The sequence below is a fragment of the Mus caroli genome, chromosome 16, assembly GCF_900094665.2.
Source record: "Mus caroli chromosome 16, CAROLI_EIJ_v1.1, whole genome shotgun sequence".
NCBI lineage: Eukaryota > Metazoa > Chordata > Mammalia > Rodentia > Muridae > Mus > Mus caroli.
In genome coordinates this window covers 90,009,687-90,033,523 of record NC_034585.1, presented here as the reverse complement: position 1 = coordinate 90,033,523, position 23,837 = coordinate 90,009,687, and the positions used below count along the sequence as shown (strand labels likewise).

The 23,837-nt window shown below is 46.0% G+C and overlaps 1 protein-coding gene across 8 annotated transcripts in view; it reads left to right on the top strand.

Annotated features, from left to right (window-relative positions):
- Nucleotides 1-23,837, top strand: part of Erg (ETS transcription factor ERG) — a 101,418-nt gene that overhangs the window by 27,923 nt on the left and 49,658 nt on the right. For all 8 annotated transcript variants that reach the window (XM_021184500.1, XM_029470515.1, XM_021184503.2 and 5 more), the window contains one exon: nucleotides 20,282-20,499. In XM_021184500.1, coding sequence (XP_021040159.1) covers nucleotides 20,282-20,499 — 218 coding nt within the window. The remainder of the gene's footprint in view (nucleotides 1-20,281; nucleotides 20,500-23,837) is intronic.

Genomic DNA, 23,837 nt, shown 5'->3' with positions numbered 1-23,837 from the left:
GACAGTTACTCTTCAGCTGCTGACCTAGAGCTTGGCAAGTAGACTAGGCTGGTGGGCAGGTGAGCCTGGGATCCTGATTGTCCAACCTAGCCTTGAGATCCCAAGTGAAGTCCAAGTGAGTCTGGGTACCCCAACCTTGTGCAGATCTCACGCTTGTGCAGCAATCAGCTTTGTACCTGAGCATCTCCCCAGCCTAGAGGTCCTTATCGTAAAGAGCTTCTTTGGATTTCCTCATTTTTAACATCGGAATCGGTCCATCACTGACCTCCGTGGCCTCACTTGGTCTGCTTATGAGTGAATGTGCTTGGACACTGTCTTCGATGTGTGGGTGTCATTCACCACAGCCTCCCTGACAGACTAAGCAACAGGGCATAGGTAGACCAGGAAGCCAGTGTCATGGTGCTGACCCAGGGGAGAAATGCGCAGAGGCACATAGTTTCAAACTCCACAGGAAGCCAGACCTCAGTCCCTGGGGACCTCCCCACCCACTTCTCCCTGGTGATCAGTCTTGTAAAAAAAAAAAAAAGTGCACAAGACATCTTCCATTGATCGCTTTTTGAGTTTCTTATTTAGAGTCAAAACGTAAATTATTTTGTTCTGTTCCTCTGTGGCAATTTTCATAAACTCTTACAAAAGTTAATAAAATAGAATTTGAGGAGCTGTGGAAAGTGTCCCAGGACAGGACCACGATGTGTAATATCCTGCACACACTAAAGTTATGCCTATGCAATGCAAATCACACATTAAAGAGACAAATTCCTCAGGAGAGCATTGTAGAAAATCAGCAAGTGTGAATACTCGTAACTCAGGAAGATGACACTGGAACCAAATGGGGCTGCGCTTATCAGTGCACTGCGCGTGGGCTATGCACAGGAGGAATAGGGGTACCTTAGGGTTTTGCTGCTATGAACGGACACCGTGAACAAGGCAGCTCTTATAAGGACAGCATTTAATTGGGGCTGGCTTACAGGTTCAGAGGTTCAGTTCACTACCAGGAGCATGGTACAGAAGGAGCTGAGAGTTCTATGTGTTGTTCTGAAGGCAAACAGGAGAAGTCTGGCTTCCAGGAAGCTAGGGTGAGGGTCTTAAAGCCCATGTCCACAGTGCCACACCTACTCCAACAAGGTCACACCTACTCCAGCAGGGCTATACTTCTTGATAGTACCACTCCTGGGCTAAGCATACACAAACCATCACAAGGGGTGTTAGCATTTGTGATCTGTACACAGAGGAAACAGGGCTGTTTTCATTCATTCATTCATTCATTCACCACCATTATTTCATTATCATCTACCACTCAGACACTTATGAATTTATGACTAGAGAGATGGTAGATCTTGCTTAAGGGCTGCATAATCGATTACATAACACTGAAAATAAAAATAATACGATATCATAAAATATGTTATGAATTAGTATCCTTAGGAGAGAGAAAGAGAATAGAATAAAATAACACATTTTATGGGAAAGGGAAACCCAGTTAAGAATGCCTAGTTATACATGATCATTTCCTAAGAAATCAGGCTCTTCCCCAGCCTTGATATGAGCATTCATCACTGCTTGTCTATCAAAGTCCCGTCTGGATGGAAGAGACTTGTTAAGGTGTCTTACAAATGGCAGGTGACCATTGAGTTTTGTTTACTTGTCTGCCTCCCCACCATGAGTCACCACACTCGATGTTATTACAAGGGTTCTGGGTATTGAACGAGGTTCCTCATGCTTGCCCAGCAAAGCACTTCACCAACTAGGCTTTGTGGAATCTGGTGTTGTATTCCCGCCTCACTAAACCACCAGTGTCAAAAAGTTAACCGTAGAGCAAGATGTGAGACCTTGACATAGCCCTTGAGTGTGTCTGTTGTACATGTAACTGCATTAATAGCTTTGCTGTGTCAGTTAGGAGAGGTTAGTCTTTGCTGCAGAAATGAGCATCTCTAAGATAGCAATGGGTTGCAAGAAAAAAAGGTAATGTTTCTCCCACAGCTCAGATCAGCATCAGTAAGACACCGAAGTTGTCCTCTGATCCTTACCAACTGTTGCCCACATTCTGGTAACTAGATTACCTCCTGTAGCTGGCAAACCGCAGGAGTTCTCTCCAGTCACTGCCGCAGTGGGCGTGATGGTTGATTTTGATTGTTTCAGAAATGCCTAGGGCATCAGTGAGACCCACTGCTGGACATGTCTCTAACTCACTGAGTTGAATGCCAGCCTTGCTCACGAGTCTCCACGCCTCACACAGTTCTCGAGTATATAGCCTAGGAAGGTAGGACAGTAGATCAAAAGATGCAGGGCTTCCGTTTCCAACCTAGCCTTCCTCCTGCAGTAGGAAGTTATCTTTATTACCCCAATTGATGCTCTCAGTAAGCATCAGAGCAACAATCACACATTGGGCCACCCAGGCCAGATTCAGAAAACTGGATTTTATTTTGAGAGAGGGTGATACTATAGGGTGATACTATAGACTACTAAAGAGGGGCTCATAAGACATTGCACTGGTTTTGACCTTGGCTTACTTAAGCAGTATAGAGTGTATCCCAGCCATAATTTATCCTCTAAATTATGGGTCTCAAAACTTTTGGTCTCAGAATCTTTTTATGTAGGTTGTGTCTATTGACACTTAGGGAAATTAGGGAGCCAGAAAATTTGAAACATCCACTTTTAAATTCTCTCACACGTGATGGTGATACATGTTAACGCAGAGACTATGCTTTTAAGAAAAAAATAGCTGTATTTAATTTGGGTTTAGAGAGAAAGTATATTCATTACTGGCTTGATAAACCACAATGCTCAGCCTACCATGTCAGTGGGTTCCCGTGTGTTTTCGGGGGATTACCTGTTTTGCTCTGAGTTAAAGTGTAGCCTCTGGCAAACATCTTGAACAGCTGTGGGAAGATGGCAGCAGGAAAAGGGAAACTGTGTTTCATGTTTCAGAAAACAGTGTTGAGCTGCACAGTCCCCGAAGGGCCCTGGAAACCCCAGGGTGTTCCTGGACCACCCTTGGACAGCTGCAACATGGTATCAAGTGTTTTGCTGAGCAGAGGCCCAGGGGTCCATTCTCTGTCCTCCTTTAGCGATCACTGTCACAGTTGAATTGTCTTTCAGTGATCACTGTCACGATTGAATTGTCGCTGTGGTCATGTGTGTCCTGACCCCCAAAACCTCAGAATGTGACATTTTTGGTAAAATCCTTATAGAGGTCATCCAGTTCAGATGAGCTCGTTAGGGTAGGCTCTGTTCCACTGTGAGTGGGGTCCTAATGTAAAGGCCATTTAGACCCAGAGACAAGCATGTGCAGAGGGGAGAAATGTGAAGAACAGGAAGATGGTTCTTGGACCAGAGTGGTCCATTTCCAAACCAAGGAGAGGAGTATCAGGAGCCAATATGGCTGACATTGGCCTTAAACGTCAACTTCCAGAGATTTGTCTCTTCAGCCACCCAGCCAGTGACAATGTTTGTCTGCTCCACAGATGAACGTGTCCTCACTGCCCAACATTGAAACTGGGTTCAAAGGAGGCCGAGAGACCCAAGAGAAGGAAAAGAGCTACCCTTCCATAACGGAGAGCAATCAGACCCTTTGGGGTGCTCTGAGAATGGAGTTCTCCACAGGCCGGCACAGCATCCAACAGTTATAAAAGCCCTTTCCTCAAACATCTTGATTCCTTAGTTTAAACAGGAAACAGCTGGTAGTTTGCATGGTTGCTCAAGCCTAGAACCCTGCGTCTGTGTGTGGGCACGTGAGGACAGAGGGGGACTCCACGTTTGACTTTCATCTTCCCAGACCCGTTCTCTGTGCCACATCACAGGTGGCACTGATGTGAGACGGGGATTCACTGGTGTGGTGACTTCTTTCTATTGTTGCCGCTCATGTAGTCCCCTGACTGCTTTCCTTAAGAGAGAAGTGAGGATGTCTCCATGAAGAACTGGTTTCCTTGTGTGCCTTGTCTTTGAAAAGTAGCCACAGGCTCTCTGAATGAAAGTTCACAAAGGTCCTGTGTGCCAGAACTGATGGAGGTTCCTGAGACACGTGGAGCAGGAATGGCAGTAACATTTTATTAGGCATGGCTTCTGGCTTGCACATGGCAGACACAGCACACAGGTTTTGATCGTATTTCGTTTGCGAATAATAAAACTTAAAAAATATCAATCCATCTCACGGAGATAGCGTCTGGCTTTTGGCCAAGGCAGCTAGAGGGGCTTATGCTCTGCTGCCCCCTCCCTGGCACCAGGTCTTATCCTTGGCCTGGAAGATACCACATCTGCTCCTTCTCTGGCTTCTGCTCTTTACGCACACATTCTGATCTTCTGCGGTTCCTCTCTTGATCTTCCTACCCAATTTCCTCACCCCACTCTGGGTGCCTGCCTCTGGCTTGCTTAGCTGTTGCCAGGGCTGCAGCCCTACTCACTCCCAGACTCAGGCCTTACCTGAGCATTCTGACATCTCTATAGGAGAGATTCCACCCACTCCTCCCCACCTGAGCTGCCTCCTTCCTTTCCTCTTACGCACGCTCTTCCTGCCCGATTTTCACCCATAGAGACGTGGGTTTGAGCTGCCGGATTCAGGAGCTCTAGGCTGGGGTGGGATTCTGAACACCCCCTGAGGTCCTAGGTGCTGCTTCTTGCCCAAGAACAAAACAAGGTTTTAATGTTCTCCATCAATCATTTGCTGATTGAGTAAAGGTGGGGAGGGGTGAGTGTTTACCTGGAAGGCAGTTGACATCACTGAGGAGCATCAAGGAGCCTCTAGAGTAGAAAGTTCAGTTCACACTTGTCAAACATACAAGTAAATGTTCTTTGGAGCACAATGTGTAACCAGAGATGACCATCCTATGAGGCAGAATTCTAACTTTTCTGAATGAAGTTATTTTGACCCTGACCCCATCCATTGTGTGCCGAGTGATACAAAGGCTGTGTTGGTATAGAAGTCCTGATGGCAGGTTATCAGGGCAGCAAAAGCAAGCTCGCCTTTCTGTTACATGAGAAGATGTGCCTCCAGTTGATCGTCAGAGGACACCCTGGTGTTTGTCCACCCCTCTCATGTTGTTCTGATGAGCACAGTCTAGGAACCATGCCACCATCTGACAAATAATGACATGAAGAAAGCGTGCCCCTGAAGACCACACCCTGAGAGCTCGCTCCCTCTCATGCCTCTCCAGCAGTTACATCTACAGGGACTTGGGTCACCCAGAGAAAGGAACTGGATAAAACACAGCAAGTTAGGAGAATCCCATCATGCAAGGGCAGTCTTTCCTGGACAGCTTCATCTTTGAAATTAGACTGGCTGTGGAGAGGAGAGGGAAAGGAGGGGAAGCTGAGGCCACAGGATGGGTGGCTTGAGGAAGCAGTTCCCATGGAGGGACATGGCCTAGGAGAATGCCGAAGGAAAGATGAAGTGTGGAGAAGCAGAGCGTCCCTAAAGTAGGGAGTTTCCAGACCAGCTCACTGCTACTAGGTGGTTAATGAAGGACTCTCAGGGGCTGCAAACATAAAGTTGCTGTCCACAGTTCTGCTGCTTGTCTTGATGGGATAGTGCCAGCCCAGACTGCTAGATTCGGGGCGAGAGTAGGAGCTGAAGATTCATTAAAGAATAAATTATAAGCTATTTAAGTATAGTCATCCCTGGTTGTCTGAGGGTGGTGGTGGTTTGAGAACGTTCTTGGGTACCAAAGCTCAGATGCAAAAGCCCCGTAAGGTGAAGAGGCTCATTGTGTGCACAGAAACCCTGCACAGCGTCCTGTAGTCAGCGCTTTGATATTTGCAGGCTCCAGCACAGCGCTAATGTTGAATGAATCCTTACACTCTATTATTTAGGGGATAAAAATAAAGTTAGTGAAGAAGACTATATTTTCAATAAAGAAAACAGGAGTGTACATCTTGGTACAGATTTAGGGTTCTGTCTTACATGTTATTAGCTTGCTGTTTATGGACCTGGAGACCTTCTTGGCAGAAGGCTTGTCCCTGTAAGGCCAGCTGCTGTCCACCCCCTGACACTCATACCCACAAACTTACAGTGTTTGCCTTGAGAACAAACTAGGAACATTGGAGACACTGGCTCTTGTGGAGACTCAGTGGACATTAGGTCTTACAGATATTGCATATGTATCAGTAAATCCTATGACAAGCAGTGTGACTGGAGGGACACTGGTACAATGTCACATTTGTTAATTGGACACCAGCCTTTGATGTCAGGGTCTATGGCAGCTTGCCTGTGCAGGTACCGCACGGCGGGACCTTGTGAGGGGTCAGTGTGGACATTGGTGCAATCTCCTTGTTTTCTTCAGCTCAGAAGCTCAGTTGTTAAGACCTAACAGTGGCCTGAATGGCTTCCTGGCTTCCAGGGGTGCATTCTTTATACCTTAAATTTTTTCCCAATCATTTTATAGTATGTTGGTATCCACAAATAAGTTGAGATGGGTCAAGTTGGCTATGTTGAGAGAAGGGAAATGTGACTTATCTTCCCTTCGAGGGAAGCTGCTCTTTGATGCCATCATCTGCCCATGCACAGGTTGGTTGTACATCCTGGATGAATGGGCGACTTTGAAAGCCCTCCTCCCTCAGAAGAGAAGTAGCCACCCCTCTCCTCATCCACCCTCATTCTCGTCAGCAGCCACACCGAGAGGCTCAGGATCTGTGTGGGGCCCCCAACAGCTGTGTACTGCAAGACTTCCCGTTCCTCCACAGAAAAAGGTGGATAGGTAGGGATATCTGTGACATCCTCCTGCAGGAAGGGAAGAGGCGCCTGGTCACAGTGTAATCCTGAGACTCTGTGGAGGCCGCACTTGAGAAGTTGAGCCAGCTAGCTGGTGTGGAGGTCAGCACGGTTTGAATCTCCAGACTTTTAAAGAGCAGTCTCGACTTCCAAAGGAAATATATTTATGGAGGGGCTGAAGCCAGACGCCAGGAGAACCCCTGTTGAGTGTGATTGATGTGTGAGTGGTTAGGATTTATAATTCGACTGTATGGGGGACTGATGTCAGAGCTCCCAGAGTTATAAAAGCCCAGTCTCGCTGGCAATCTCTTTTGGGGGGGAACCTTAAAAGTATAACATCCGTGAGGTGTGCCCTGTCCCTCAGGCTACATCACGGGGAAAGAATGAGACCAACCTGGAGTCTGTGTGCATGCACAAAACGTTTGACACACAGGATGCCAGGTCCCCTTCCTGCGCCACAACCAGGGGGAGATTTACATACTGGAAAATCTTCTGTATCGTTCAGGCTTAGCCCGCTGGCCCCAGGCAAGGAGGTGACCCTGTGCTCCCAGAGGAAACTCCAGGTTGGCAGGGGATAGACCCTCACAGTGGGAATCAATGCTGGTTCCATGGTGGGTGTGAGTCTAAGGAAAGGTTCACATCTCTGTCTGTCTTATACTGTGTGTGGCCTGTGCCTGTAGTTATCAGAGGAAAGAGATAAAAAAGAGAGGGGTGTTTAGAACCCCATGAAAATAGCAGCAACTAAACCTGTAAGGCTGTTCTCCTAGGACCCCAGTTTCGGAATGGCTTTTTATTAGAAACATGCTCCTTATGAATGGTGAAATCTGCGTATAGAACAGCTAGAATTTGCACATAGGCAATAGGGTCACAGCCACACTGGAAGACATGGAGTTAGCTCTAGGGCACAAGCTAGCTTATTTCTGCAGTTAAAAACAACTGTGTGTGCGATGTAGTGTATGTGCACATATGCATTGGTGTGTGTGCACATGCCTGTTTGTGGAATGCCTCCCTGTGCATGTGTGTGTGATGTCCACAGATCAGCAACTCTTCCACTTCAACTCTTTTCCACAGCTTTTGAGACAGCGCACTCCAGTAAACCAAAGGCATTGTTTCAGCCAGGCCGGCTGGCTGGTGAGTCCCTGGCATGTCTTGTCTTCATACCCTGAGGGCTGGGAGTTTTAAGTACACATCACCATGCTCAGCTTTTGCTGAGTTTGAATTCAGGTCCTCCACCTAGCTATCACCACAGTCCACACACTAGCTTCTTACTATTAACACCAAGATGTCTATAAAGACATAGGGAATTAAAACCTTGAGCTAACACAGAGGGGGACTTACAGTTATCTTCTAACTGAAGTTTGCCTACAATAAATGTTAATCTTAACCCTGTAGCTGCACAGATAGAGGAGTATGTGTGTGGCGGGGAGAGAATGCTGCCGGTTAAATAAATCAGGTTTTACTTGGGCGTGAGACAGGGCCCTAGCCAACATTAGGGGACCAGGCCCTTATTGAGAAGGCCAGAAGGTTGAAGCCCAGGGCACGAGGAACACCAAGTCTCTGCCTAGAACCCTGTGCTTATGGCTGTTCCTGATGCATCCCTCCCGACACCTGCATATCAAATCCACCGTGACCTCCATTTCAGGAAACTATGTCCATTCTTTAAAACCTCAAGGCTGCTATAAAGCCTGCCTCTTATGGAAAATTTCAGATTGCCTGTTTTGAAGGCATGAGATAGATGTGCCATGGACACTAGCTGAGCTGGAGACAGAGCTGTGGGAGGAGGCCAGGACATCTGCTGCTTCCTTCTGCCTCTTGCCAAGGTTCTCCATTGTGCCAGAGTTTCCTCATGAATAAAATTCTTGAAATTCTGTGGAAAACACTGAATCCATGTGTCGGAGGTTCATGGAGGAGACCCGTTCCAGATGTGTAATGTATTCTATTTTTAGCATAGATGGTTTCTGTGGAGGCCAACCACACAGGGCTGCCTGGTTTTTATGGTCTCCCTCTGATGGACCAGAGGAATGCGGGCCCGTTCCTCCCCTCAGAGAAGGACGGCCACAGCAGAAGAGAGGTCCAGAAGACTCAGCCTGTGGCTTGCAGGTAGTCTCATACTCTTGTGACTTCAGTCATCTGAATCTGCAAGCCTCAAAGATCAGAAGGGCGAGGTGTGGTCATGGAGTTGTTCACCGACCACCATAGAATCACAGCTGTACCACCCACCATTGAAAACCTCAATACATTTTAGGGAATTATAAAGGGCATTGTGTAGGGGGGTGGGGGGCTGGGAAGATGGCTCAGTGGGTAAGAGTGCTTGCTGTGTGAGCAGGAGAATGGAATCTGAATCCCCAGTGCCCATAGAAAAAGTGGGACATGGCTGTGGTGTCTTCAGCCTTGAGGGGCAGAGTTAAGTAGTTCCTAAGAGCTCTCTAGCCAGGACAGTGAGCTTCCAGGTCAGTCATCTCAAGGCAGTAAGACACCAGATGCTCTGCTCTGGCATCCTGTACACAGGGACATGCACTCACATGCTCATGTGTATGGCAGACACACACTAAACCACACACATGTACTAGCATGTGTGAGCGTCACATGTGCGCTACCATACACAAGGCACCTCGAATAGTGAATCGCACATCTGAGGAGTTTGAGGACAGTCAACTGCATGCCATGTGCTAATCTAGACACTCTGGTTCTCTTTCCTTTTCCTGGTGTTGTGGATGGAATCCTCAGTGCTGTACCACTGAGCCACACCCAGTGGCCATTAGCTTGTTCTAGAGAAGACCGTGACATGCCAGGAGCATACCTTGTGTGCAAAGCTTCTACTGAATCCATATCAGTATGGAATTATAACTGAAAACCCACAAGAGAAGGAGACTAGGGACTAAGAAAGCTAAACCCCACAGGGCCCAGGTGACCAGCGTGCTCATAGAGAATAAAGGTCCTGTATTCCTTGGTTCTTTCATTAGACAGACGGGTGATTTAAATTCAGTACGTCCTAAGAAGTGACTGATCACAGCAGGAGGTTGTGTAATCCTCTCTCTACCCAGCTTATTAGAATAATATGTCTGAAGATGGATAGCTCTGCTTCCAACTGTGTGAGGCCACTAGTCAGTAACATCAGCATTCTCAGATGTGACAATAATTTGCATATTTTCAGGCTTATAACGCAGTAACTCACTCGACCCACAGAGAACTGGGTAGCTGTGATCCGCACTACCTCGATAGTGGAAGAACCGAGACAGAAGAGACAGAGCTGAGCTTGGTGAATTTGAGTGTACTCCTGGTAACTTCCTGGAGGAGGACATGCTTATCACAGGGCTCTGACTCAGATTTTCCCAGACTGTGTTTCCAACCAATTCCCAGCAAGCTCAGACATGGAAGAGGAAGAAGGATTTGAGACTTCACAGGAGTGGCAGACCTACCTGCAAATTGGGGTGTTCCTCGCCCACCTTAGGACCAGGACTTCTCAGTTCTATAAAGCCACCTCCTGTTTTCTGGTACTTCTACACATCTGTGTTTAGGTGTTAATAACTAGAAACAAAAGAAAAAAGCAATGGGGCTGGGGAAGTAGCCCCAAGGGGAGAGGGCTTGCCTAGAACACAGGAAGCAATGGGGAGCCCAGAAAAGCCAACCCATGCTCCAGCAGATGGTCCTATGTACCCCTAACACAGAAACAGCAGTACGAGCACTCAGAGGGTTTAAAAACAGAGCACATGGCGTTGGGAAGGAAACTTAAGAGGGTCTATGAAGGGCAGGCTTTGAGTAGTTAATCAGAAAATGGTTGTCGTAACACATGACTGTAATCCTAACACATGAGGGTTGGAGGCAGAAGGATCAGGAAGAGAAGGCCACCCTCTCGCTGCTATGTAGTGAATCTGTCAAGAACTTCACGAGATCTTGTTTCTGAACAAGATAAAAACTCAAATACCATCTTTTCACATAAAGGGAATTGCTAGAAACCAGAGCAAAGTGAAGGCTTTGGATGACCTGCCGCAGTGTTCAGTAAACAAAGACAGAAACAAACATTGGGTAGGAAGGGTCCAGACAGCCCTGCATGCAGACAGAGCTGGAGGGACAAGATCCAGTTTTTCACGCTCATTCTGACTCCTGTTCCTACACAGGGGTGTGCTTTGTAGGAAAAAAGGAAAGAACTCATTATTAGCAGATATTTTAGTTTGTTTTTTTTTAATAGAGGGTGGTTTATTTTTGTTTTGTTTGGCTTTTGAAGTTTTGCATATCCTTGTGTATTGTATGTTTAGGGTGTTGCCCAGTGCACCCCCAGAGTCTTTCTTTACTCATCCCTCCCACTGCACCCCTTTGTACCCTGTATACCTCTGCTTTTATGTTATATCTACATGTGGTTTTTATCTATGTCTGTATAATCGAGGACCACAAGTGAGAATAAGCATTAGACAGCCGTCTTTCTTACACTGGCTTCATTCACTTAATAGGATCTTCATTGCTTGTATCTATTTCCCCACAGATAACATTATTCTCCCTTCTTCTAGAACTATTTTTCTTCCTTTAAAAAAAGATTTATTCATTTATTTTATATATGTGAGTACACTGTAGTTGTCTTCAGACACACCAGAAGAGGGCATTGGATCCTATTACAGATGGTTATGAACCACCATGTGATTGCTGGGAATTGAACTCAGGACCTCTGGAAGAGCAGTCAGTGCTCTTAACCACTGAGCCATCTTTCCAGCCCCATTATTCTTCCTTCTTTATGGAAATTTATTTGTATACTTTTTTTTTTTTTGGAAGCAGCCTTATTTTTAACTGGTCTGTAAGACATAGAAATTGGGCATGATAATTGAGCACCATGTGGCATTTTCAGACATTGGATAATCAGGCTACATGGGTGTGGGCTCTCCAACCTTACCCTTCAAGGGACTCACTGACTTTTGCCAAGCTGCTGTCCCTGGGTCCTTCTATTCCTCATTAAGGGCAGCCTGCACACCGCTAAGCAAACACAGGAAAAACGACTTTAACATTGTGTTGATTGGATTTCTTTAATTCTTCGATCATGTGGAACATTCTCTGCGGGTTTTCCACAAAGTTCCAATGTCTCAAGATTTTAGGCTTTCTGCTTCCTGATGGATGCCTCCTCTCCTTGCTCTGTAAAGTTCGTTTTCTCCGAAGCCTTGTTTTCTCTGCAGGCTTCTGCAATTCAGATTTCTTAGCCTCTGAGAGGTTAGACCAGCTTTGCCCATTTGTGTCCCTCATGATAATATGAGAAGGAAAATGCCAGTTTCCTCTGCACACATTCAGTCCCTCATCCACATTGGCCATGACACATGTGTGCACCCCACTGGTACCACGGTGAAGGAGCCTTAATACCATGCCCTGACTTTGTCCTATGGTTAGTATGGGCAGCAGCTAGTGGTCATGTCAGGAAGCTGCTTTGATGCTAGAAGCACAAGGGGTGGGGGTGGGGCTGTGTGTGCGCTTATGTTTTATTTATTAAGTTATGCTAGTTTGCTTATTTGTTGATTAAAAGTTTCTCTACGTCACTTTGTTTGCTTATTTATTTCTTATTTATTTAAAGTCTGTGAAGCTCTATCTATCTATCTATCTATCTATCTATCTATCTATCTATCTGTCTGTCTGTCTATCGTCTGTCTATGTAGCTCAGGATAGAGACTCATACTCACTATCCTCCTGCCTCAGTGTCCCCAGTGCTGGGACTGCAGGCATATGGCATAAACACCCTAGATCATTGTGAGTTGAAACCCAGTGAATTCAAAACTCAAAACAAGATGGAACTCGGTGTGGGTGTCCACAGGAAGGATCTGCTCCAGGCCTGCTCTGAAGATACGGAGAGAAGTCAAGGGTAACATCTAGAGAGAGGAAGCAGTAAGTGGGAAGGGAAGTCTTCAGGCTCTGTGTTACTGAGGTGGCGTCTCAATGGCCGTCTTAAGGAATGCTCGATCTGTTAATGAAGGTAAACAGCTGTATGTGCCCTTGTATTTGTTAATTCATGTACTTGCATATGTGTATTTCGCTGTGTAAGCCCTCACGTGTGTGTCTGTATATGTATGTGTGTCTTTGTATAGCTCTGTCTCTCTGTCTCTGTGTGTGTGTGTGTGTGTCTGTGTATGTCTGTGTGTCTCTGTGTATCTCTCTGTGTGTCTGTGCGTGTGTGTGTGTGTGTGTATGAATGTGTGTGAGTCTGTCTCTGTGGGTGGGTGGGTGGGTGGTGTGTGTCTGTGTACATACGTGTCTCTGTGTGTGTGTCTTTGTATATCTCTGTGTGTGTTTGTGTGTGTCTGTGTCTCTGTTTCTATGGCAGTTCTGGGTCTCATTCCATTAGCGCTGGGCCAGTATTACAAGTTGTAAAAAGCTGGATAGTGAAGCAGTGCTATACTGGAGGAAAACATTGTTAGATGGAATTAGTTTTGCCTACATACATTTTCCCTTTGAGGTTAATCCAAGTCTTATAATATATACTATACACACACACACACACACACACACACACACACATATATCTAAAATAGCAATGTGTTAAATTAGAAGGGCATGAGCAGAATGCAGGATGCTACGTTCATCATGTGATGCTCCAGCTTCTTTCCTGAAGGACTGAAGAGGGAAGAAACGACATCAGGGCAATGGGGGACCAGGCCCTGTCACAGGCATCTCCCATCTTACCGAGCTTGGCTCTCGTTGTGTGTTTATGATTACACGATTCACTGGAAGGCAAAGGTTCACAGTGTCTGAACTGTAAGGATGCATGGGGGCTGCAGGGTGGGAAACAGCCCTGCCCACAAGGTGATTACTTCTTTCATGGGGAGAGTTCACTCAGCTCAGTTCTCAGATTCTGTGTTTTTCAAAAAAAAAAAAAAAAGCCAGGCATAGTGACAAGAAGAGCTTTCACTCCAGTGCTGGAGAGGCAGAGTCTGGCGATCCCTGGCGTCAGCTTAGCTGATCTGGCCAGTTCTAGGCAGTGAGAGAACCTAGCTCGAAGGAAAAGAAACTAAACAAGGATGGTAACTGGAGAATGTCAGCTCAGGTAAACTCTGGGCTCCATGTGCATCATGAACATGTGCATGCATACACATATGCACACAGGGACACACACACACACACACACTGAAAATGACCTTCTCTAGGGGCTTAGAGTCATGATGCTGTTGGCCATGGTGGGGCTGTCCTCAAGTGTGTTGTCTGTTTTGTTTACATTGCTTCCCCTGTAGATATAAAGGGTTAAATTTTCCAGAAGTATCTACTGTAGGTGCCTTGTCTTGGGAAGAGAAAAGACATAAATAATAGGGCCATAGATAGCCTAATATAGGTGTCTGTGGTATCGTTAGATTCATTAACACCTATTAAAGCACTCCCATGGGCACTGGCTCTGACATACTTATAACTGTGACCCCTATGTGCTAAGATACAGTTGGTATCCAGAGCTGAGAAACCATGGTAATGATGTAACTTAATCAAGAGTCTGTTGCATGCATGCTATGTTCTGTTTTATTCCTTGGTGGGTCAGGTGTTTGTGAACATGGTCAAATGATAATATTTCACCAATGGTGGTAGGAGGAGGCTACATAGTTCATGTGAGGGGATGTCAGGAACAGTTCTGTACTGGGATATTATGGGATGGGAGCTCAGACAGGCAGGCTGTGAGGGTGAGACTGGATTTCAGGGTGCATGGCCCCCCAGGCTAGAAGGGCTTAATTATCAAATCATGATTTCCCTTAAATCTCGAGGACCCCGGATATGGTTTTGGAATCTGCTTTCCCAGAGGTTGATGCTTGATGTCTTCCGAGCTCTCTGAGCTTTCAGAAAGCATGGATGGTCGTTTCTCCTCACCGATCCTTGTGTAACACAGCTGGTCATTCTGTGAGATTTTCTGCCTGTCAACACTTCACCATTCCCGGGTCTTTAAGCAAACTTAAGTGTGGTGGATTCTCTGTATGAATAATGGAGGATTTTCATGGACCTTGGCAATCACAAATTGGAAACAAACTTGGGCCAAGACCCGGATTGTTCAGCATTCAGTGAAATGTGCCTAACAAAGCAGTCATCTATTACAGAAAAACATCGGATTCATGAAAGGTGTGCGAGTGTGTGTGTGTGTGTCTGTCTGTCTGTGTGTCTGTGTGTTTAGGTCTCTGTGTATATCTCTGTGTGTCTGTCTGTTTCTGTCTCTCTGTCTCTGCCTCTGCCTCTGTGTATCTCTGTATGTGTATATGTGCTTTATGTGTGTCTGTCTGTCTGTCTATCCATCTCTGTCTCTGTGTGTGTGTATCTGTCTACCCATCTCTATGTCTCTCTGTGTTTCTTCTCCCTCTCTCTCTCTCATTGTCTCTTATTCTGTGTGTGTGTGTGTCTGTCTGTCTGTCCATCTCTCTGTNCCATCTCTCTGTGGGTGTGTATGTGTGTCTGTGTGAATCAATCTCTCTCTCTCTCTCTCTCTCTCTCTCTCTCTCTCTCTCTCTCTCTCTCTCTCTCTCAGGTGGAGGCCAGCAGAAGTCAGTGCCAGTTCTTCTTTAATTGTGTCACTGGTCAGGAAGCCCCACGGTGACTCACATCTCCACAAGCTCAGGGGTGGGTTTGGGGACATGTACCACCACACCTGGCTTTTTATGCAAGTACTGAGAGCATCCAAATGCAGTCTTTATGCCTGCATGGCAAGCACTCTCCCCTCCCCCACACTTCTCTCATGTCACCCTGAAGTCTTTTAAGCATCTGAAGTGTGAAGGGTTTTCCTTTTTGTTTCTTGAAACTATTTTGGATGATTTTTAGTATCCAAATTCAATTTCTTTTTAAATTTTTTATTAGATATTTTCTTTATTGACATTTCAAATGTTATCCCCTTTCCTGGTTTCCCTCCAAAACCCCTATCCCTTCCCTGCTCCCTCAGCTCACCAACCTACCCACTCCTGCTTCCTGGCCCTGGCATTCCCCTACACTGGGGCATAGAACCTTTACAGGACCAAGGGCCTCTCCTCCCATTGATGACTGACTAGGCCATTCTCTGCTACATATGCAGCTAGAGACATGAGTACCTCCATGTGTACTCCTTGGTTGGTGGTTTAGTCCCTGGGAGCTCTGGGGGTACAGGTTGATTCATATTGTTCCTCCTATGGGGCTGCAAACCCCTTCAACTCCTTGGATCCTTTCTCTAGTTCCTACACTGGGGACCCTGTGCTCAGTTCAGTGGTTGGCTGAGATCATCCACCTCTATATTTGTCAGACAGTGGTAGAACCTCTCAGGAGACAGCTAGATCAGGCTCCTGTCAGCAAGCACTTGTTGGTATCCACAGTAGTATCTGGGTTTGGTGACTGTATATGGGGTGGATCCCCAGGAGGGGCAGCCAAATTCAATTTTTTGAACATATATATTCATTTCAATATTGTAGTATACAATATAATCTAGTGAATCCTTTCCCATTTCTGAACTGTTCTTTCCTTGACTGTTATCCCAGGAACAGGACCAAAATGAAGATGTTCCTGTTGCTGATATTGTTAGTACTCAAGTAAGATTAAACACCTGGGTGTCAACACAGCAGAATCTTTGTTTTCTGGGGACAGTTTGGTTAGAATTTATAGGCAGTTTTTAAGATCATAAAATGGCCTTGGGAGGCAGCCAGTAGCCACATCAAACTACCCCAACTTTCCTGGAGCAACAGAGCAAACACCCCCACACACTGGCACACATTGATTTAAAGTACAGGCCTTTTTATAGCAATGCAGAGGCGTGAATATTAAATTATTGGGACGTATTTTTGCCAGATTTTGACTGCTGTTGAATTTTGGGTTCAGAGGAAACCCCCATCCCTGCCAAGCCCTGGGACTGAAGGGTGCAAAGAAATAGCTCTATCCATATCTAAGGCTCTGCAGACAGATAGACGTCTGGGCAGGCAGGCAGGCAGCATAGTGGGCAGGCAAGATGGCCAGGTAACAGGACAGCAGCCAGGAAGCAGGGACATCAAAAGCCAAGGTCAGTAAATCTCCCCAGGGCTGGAGGACCCCTGTGCTCCTGGGCTCCACTCAGTTCTCATGTTGCCCAACCTTCAGGCTCAGTTCTCACCTCCCTTTGAAGTGCCAAGACTGGCCAGCAGGGAGAGGCTGACGGATGTACAGGGCTGTGTCTTAGGGTTCTGACTTGCAAAGCAAATAGTGAAGCTGGTGTATGTAGTTGAACTGGGAATAAAGTTGTTTGGGTCTGTGGCTGGCTTGTCTTCTAGAAGCCAAGTTCAGTGACACAGGGCTCAGAATCTACTCAGCTGTTTTTTGTTTTTTTTTTTTTAAATCTCCCTGAGGCATGTGTGTATGTGTGTGTTCGTGTGTGTGTGTGTGTGAGTGTTTATATGTGTATGAGTGTATGTATGCAGTGTGTATCTCTGTGTATCGTGTGTGTCATGCATGTTGTAGAGTGTAAGTGTGTGTGTACGAGTGTGTTTATGCGTGTATGTATGCAGTGTGTATCTTTGTGTGTCATGTATGTGTCATGAATGTTGTAGAGTGTGTGTGCTGTAGAGAGTGTGTGTGCGTGTGAGTGTTTATGTGTGTATGAGTGTATGTATGCAATGTGTATCTCTGTGTGTTGTGTGTGTCATGTGTGCTGTAGAGTGTGTGTGCACATTATTTGAGGGGCACTTTTGGACTTCTATTTAGAATGAAGTCCATATTTTACCCCCTTTGAAGCATTCATCTGAAAGCTTCAATCTTTTTAGAACCCTTCCTCTCATAAAACGAAGCAGCAGAGTGGTTGGCTTATACTGTTCTCCTCATTTTTATGCAGCGCTGACCTGGAGAAGAATGTTCTGAGAGAAGAAAGGGCGTACACCCTTCTTATCGCTAGCATTTAAAGGCTTTCCCCACTTAAATCGATCTCAATTAACTTTGATTTCTTTCTTTAGAAAACCATGTGTTGAAATTCTACTTTGCCAGATGTGAGAGGCTTCCTTTCCGATCACATACACTTAGCTCTCATTTCAGCTGGGCTATTCAGTTCTCCCCCACCAATCCTGTACCTCATTTATTTCCCCAATGGCCTTGTTTACAAGAATATCTTACTTTATCTTGAGAATAAAGAAATTTTAGTTCTTTCGCTTTTGTTGCTTTTCAAGACCTCTATTTTTTTTTTAAATATGCAGCCTCCCATCTTGCTAGTCCCTTCTGCGTAACCTGTTTTTGCCAATTTCTGATATAAATCACTATTTATTCATGAGTCTTCTCATCAAAGAGCCAAAGGTAACATTACACAGTATGTTATTCTCCACAAGCCTTGCATGAGTTCTTGTACCCAGCAAGGATTGGGGGCAGCTGCCAGCCTTGCTGTCTGTTTTGAGTATGCAAACCATCTACATGACCATAGTGGGGAGATGGGAGACCTGCCCATAAAAAAACATTCAATGTGTATTAGCTCAGCTTCAGTAGTTTATTGGGCTTTAGGGGACCTCTTAGATCCATAGCTCTGAGATTAGAGTCCTTAACTCATGCATCCAGTGGAACAGGAAAGACTGGTTTATAATTCATACTCCCTTACATTAAGGATGCCCCTGAAACCCCATCTTCCTGGCTTGCACCTTCACAAGCTGTATGTGGGTATGGGTGTGTAGCATAGGTAGGAAGCCCACAACGCTGTGTGCTTACTTACCTCTGGCTTTCTGGTTGTCACAGCACACCATTCGGTTTCTGTTTAAACTCCAGCCATGGTGTTTTCCAAAGTGGCGCAGAGCTGTCGTAGACTGAAGCCAAGGGTGAGCTTTATCTGTGTGCAGCATACTTGCTACTGGATTAAGAGGCAGGCAGCGAGAACCTTCACCTGTGTCTTAGGCAGTGACTCAGCACAGTCAGCCAAGGAAGCCAGTGTATTCAGGAAACAGAAATTCTTGGTCCTCAGGGATGAGGTGGAGCAGTGACATACACATGGAACGAGCCAGGGTGGAGGGGAGGTACTCGTGAGAAGTTGTGGTTTTGATATGATTGGCGGGACTTCACCTTCCATAGGGAGCTGTGTAAAACTCCCCGGTTGATGGTGAGCAGATCTACTCACTTCAGGTCCACCTGAACAATGAGAACACAGTGCCAGTGTGGACACATTTCCCAGTGAGACCAAGAGTTGGCAAACAGGTGTGACAACGCACCAGTGCGCACCTTCACAAAGTCCCTAGCTTGTCCTGACCAGCTTTCCCACAGTTAGCTCAGCTCCACTAGTCCTGGATCATGATAAGAAATGTTTCTGTGGCCTTCCCGCCCCCCTCCATTAAAAAATAAATACCTGGGGCTGAGGAGATAGCTAAGTGGCCAAAGTGCTATTCATAGAAACATACAGACCTGACTTCATATTTCTAGCACCCATGTAAAATCCAGGCACCTGTAATCCCTGCACTGTGAGGCAGAGGCAGGCAGATTTCTGAGTTCAAGGCCAGCCTGGTCTACAGCGTGAGTTCCAGGACAGCCAGGGCTATACGGAGAAACCCTGTCTCGAAAAAAAAAAAAAAAAAAAAAAAAAAAATAGAAAGATACCTTCCATCAACCTCTGGCAAGTGTGTGCGCACACGCACACTCACATACACACACACACACACACACACACACACACACACACGGGAACTTGTGTCCTTCTCATTAGTTGATAACCATGCTGAGCAGACCTAAGTATGGAAACAGACACAGTCTTGAGTTGTCTCATGGAGGGACTTTTTTCTTGTTCTGGAAACTAAAATCAGATTGTTTCATAATTACATGTGGTAGTTATACAATGTGTCAACCAAGCAGTTGAGATCTCTAAGCCAAGTCTGCCTTTGCTGATCTACGCATAGTCTCTAAGCAGAATGTGGGCTCACTACCTGCTTAGGCAGAGAATAATGTCCCCATTGGGACAATTTTCTGTTTTCTTCTCACAAAATAATAAAAATATTATCGGGTGGGGGGTGGGTTGTGGAAAGCGCACAAGCTAACTCTTTACGGATCTAGATCTTTTAACCATCCCAGTATTTGGAGGCATCTGGGTAATTCACAGCTTTTTTTTTTTTTTGCTTCATTTACCATCCAGATGTTCACCATCATGGAAGCGTTGTTTGAAACCCTATTCGGCTAATAACGTAGAGTGGAAAAAAGCCTCCTTTGGTGTCGCGGCTCCCTTCACTCTTCCGAGGACCTCTACCTCAGAGGCTCCTGGAGCACGGGGGGTCCCACCAGATGCCTAGGTGTCAGCCTTCACAGTTCTTTTTCTAATCCCGTGATTGTTCTGCGCTCTTGTCTGCTTGAATTATAGATTGCATTTGTCAAAAAATGACACATGCAATTGGATGTCTTCTAAGACCTTTGAAATTCAACTTCCTTGTGTTGAGATTAAAGTGGGTACTGTCTGCCCCAGCACAGTCCGGGCTAGGGTGCTGGAAACCTGCAGCTAAATAGTTCTAGGCTGGGCCACTCCAACTTCTGCCGTGTGCAAGGCGGAAACAAAGAAACTTTGTTTTCTGCTTTCTGTTGGGAAGTGGGAAGGCGGGCCTTTGCAGCTATGTAAAGTGTGGCTCCCTAGATGTAGGAAATGACCCTCAGCACCACGTCGCTGTCCTCTGGGATGTCCTGAGTCTGCGTTTCTGTTTCTTCGTCCAGGAGGCCTTGTCAGTTGTGAGCGAGGACCAGTCACTATTTGAGTGTGCCTACGGAACGCCACACCTGGCTAAGACAGAGATGACCGCATCCTCTTCCAGTGACTATGGCCAGACATCCAAGATGAGTCCCAGAGTCCCTCAGCAGGACTGGCTGTCTCAAACCCCAGCCAGGGTCACCATCAAGATGGAGTGCAACCCTAGTCAGGTGAACGGTTCCAGGTAAGCAATGCTGACCCTGCCTGTCCCGGACCTCTATTCTTCTCGTCGGTAGCTTCTTTGCTCAGCTTCAAGGACTCTCAGAGAGCAAGGCCAGTAACTGCTAAAGGGGGGCACTTCTAGGAAAACTTACACTCCAGTGGTTTGGGTTGAAGACAGGCTGCAAAACCAGTAGAGTATTTACCAAGAACTGTCTTTGAAGAGCCCACTGCTCAATTCTGTTTCCCAGGTGTAGGGGCTGGGTGGGAGGGGGGGCTTGCTCACATATGGCAGAGCTCATTTCTGGGGCTTTATTGCCTTCTATGGAGACACAGTATCAGCAAGTGGCCAGGCAGTGTAGCATCTGACCAAGCCACTTGATTTTGCTGATGGGTCCCTCTTGTATGTAACCACAGCCTCAGCCTGCTGTCCCTGCTGTTGCTGTCCCCTCTTAATGCACAGCACTCTGGTCTCCATTTAAGCATCTCAAAACTCCCATAGCTGCTGCTGCTGCTGCTTGAGTTTGCCGTGGGTGTGTGGCTGGCACATGGGATACTTACCACAGCATCCTTCTCAATTCAAAGCCTTTCATTACATAGAAGTTTGAAAGATGTGCAAGGGCTAGGGAGAGTGCTCAGTGGGTGAAGCACTGGTCACTTGAGCACGAGGACTTAAGTTCTAATCCTATGAACCCACATAACGCTAGGAATAGTAGCATATGCCTGCAGTAGAAGTTCTCCTGCAGTGAGAGGGGATGCAGGCACCCTGGAAGCCTGTGGTCCAGCTTATTTGAGATAAACACTGTCAAACTACAAAAAAGACCCTGTCTCAAATAAGCTGCAAGGTAAAGGTGGACCCTTAAGGTTGTCCTCAGGCTTCCTTTATATATACTGAGGTGTAACATCCTGAGAGGAGGGGAAGGAGGAAGGGGAGGAGAGGGAGAGAGAGGGAGGGAGAGAGGGAGGAGAAGGAGAGGAAGAGGTGGGTAGTAGCATTCATTTCTATACTATTCTGTATATACCCAGGGGAATGAATGTAAATCTCAGAGACAAAGACAGGATGATTTATTTTAACCTACAATCTCCATTTATACACAAGATCCTAAGAATATTTTCCACTTTCTTGTGCTTCATGAATACAAAGCCCCTTTATACCCGGTAGATCACTGATCCCCGGATCACCGCTAAGGGGAATGCCTGTTCCCATTTGATGGACGAGGAAACCGCTGAGCAGACACGATTGGCTGGCTAGCCCAGAAGCCATTTACAAGGACTGGGAGTTTGGATGGAAACCAAGAGTACTGGGCTCGACATCCCGCATGCTTTTCACCCTGCAGCTATGAGAGGGCCTCTTTGTTACACGTGTGTCTCAGCGCTAAATATGTTTAAAGCCTCGTGTTTCGTAAGTGCTGGAAATCATTGTGTCAGCTGCTAGTGCCGTGTTAACACAGGTGTCAATCACAGCACTTCCAAGGAACTGTTTAGCGGCATGGTTTCTGGGCTTTGTGGGGAAGTGGACAGTGCTCTACTGGCCCGCACCTTGAGAAGGTGGTCGTCTCTGTGTGTCTGGCTTTCATCCAACGCTGCTTCATGTTTTGTTTGTTTGCTTGCTTGGTTGCTTTTTGTTTTTTTTTTTTTTTTTTTTTTTTTTTTTTTTTTTTTTTTTTTTTTTTTTTTTTTTTTTTTTTTTTTTTTTTTTTTTGAGATCCAGGCTGGCCTTGGACGCAGGATCTTCCTGCTTCTGGCTCCTTAAGGCACTGCAAATGTGGGTTATACCACCACACTAGGAATTGCTGGAGAGGATGCAGGGGTTAGGAATGCCCATCATCCACTGAGGGCCTCCACATTTAGAAGCTGAGGACTGGGCATGGCTCACCTGCAGATGAGCAGCAAGAGGAGAGCTTAGTGATTGGCTGTGCTGACTCCCTGCATCCTTCAGGTCTGCCAAGGACTTGGCCCATCGCCGGGTCCCCAGCTCAGTGGCTTCTCCTAACTGCCTCTAACCTGGGCTTACATGGAGTAGTCTCCCTATAGTCTCTCTTTTCCTCTCTCCTTCCTCTTCCTCTCCCGCCCCTCACACACACACACACACACACAAACACACTGTCTCTGTCTGTCTGTCTGTCTGTCTGTATACACACACACACACACATACCTTCTGAAGCCAAGTTCAAAAGCTATTGTAAATGACCTGCTGTTGAAGTTGCTTCATGAGAGATTTGCATTTTATAGCCTTGTTCTTTCCAGAGCAAGGCAAACCTCTATCCTTGTGGGGCAGAGCTTTCTTGGTCCGTCTCTATCCATCCATTAGTCACTGCATAGGAACCAGCAGAGGCTGGGCAGTGGTGGCCCAAGCCTTTAATCCCAGCACTTGAGAGGCAGGGGGAGGTGAATTTCTGAGTTTGAGGCCAGCCTGGTCTACAGAATGAGTTCAAGGACAGACAAGGCTATATAGAAAAACTCTGTCTTGAAGAAAAAAAAGGAACCAGCAGAAGAAGAAGGAAGAGGAGGGGAGGCAGGAGAGAGGGGTTCTGCTGGACCTCAGGCCCTCCATGCTAACAAGCTTCTGAAATAAGACTCAAGTGTCAGGGTGAGCAGAGTAACCATTCACATTTTTCCTATAAAACACAAAAAATGGACGCCAGAGAGAAAGGAGCTGTTGGTGTGGAAGCCAGTGGGGAAGTCCCTGTGGGCTTGGCTTGTCCATCAGGATGCTCACAGACAGAAGCTAATTTTTTTTGAGAGGGATAATATGTCATTTATTCAGTATAGAAGGGTAACTATGCTTATAATGTTACAATAATATACAACAATATTATTATTATGTTTAATAAAGAATGAGTAGAGACCAAAGATTTCTAAAGCAATAAGTTGGAAAATATTTAAGAAATGAAATATTTAAGAAAATGGAAATACTAATTACCCTGGTACGATTATTGCCCTTTATATACATGTCACAAGTTATCATACTGTACCCTATACATGTGAATAATTATTATGCATCAATTAAAAATAAGAGATGTCTGGTAGTTGTACAAATATCAACCACCATGATCCACATATGGCTGTATAAATCTACAGCTGTAGATGTTAAGGATGGAAGGTGGGCCATCAGGTGAGAAAATACTCTATGTTGACGTCATACATAATAAATCTAGAGTGATATTTCATTTTTATTAGATATTTTCTTCATATACATTTCAAATGCTATCCCAAAATCTCCACTACCCACCCACTCCCGCTTCTTTTTCCTGGCATTCCCCTGTACTGGGGCATATAAAGTTTGCAATACCAAGGGGCCTCTCTTCCCAATGATGGCCGACTAGGCCATCTTCTGCTACATATGCAGCTAGGGAACAAAAT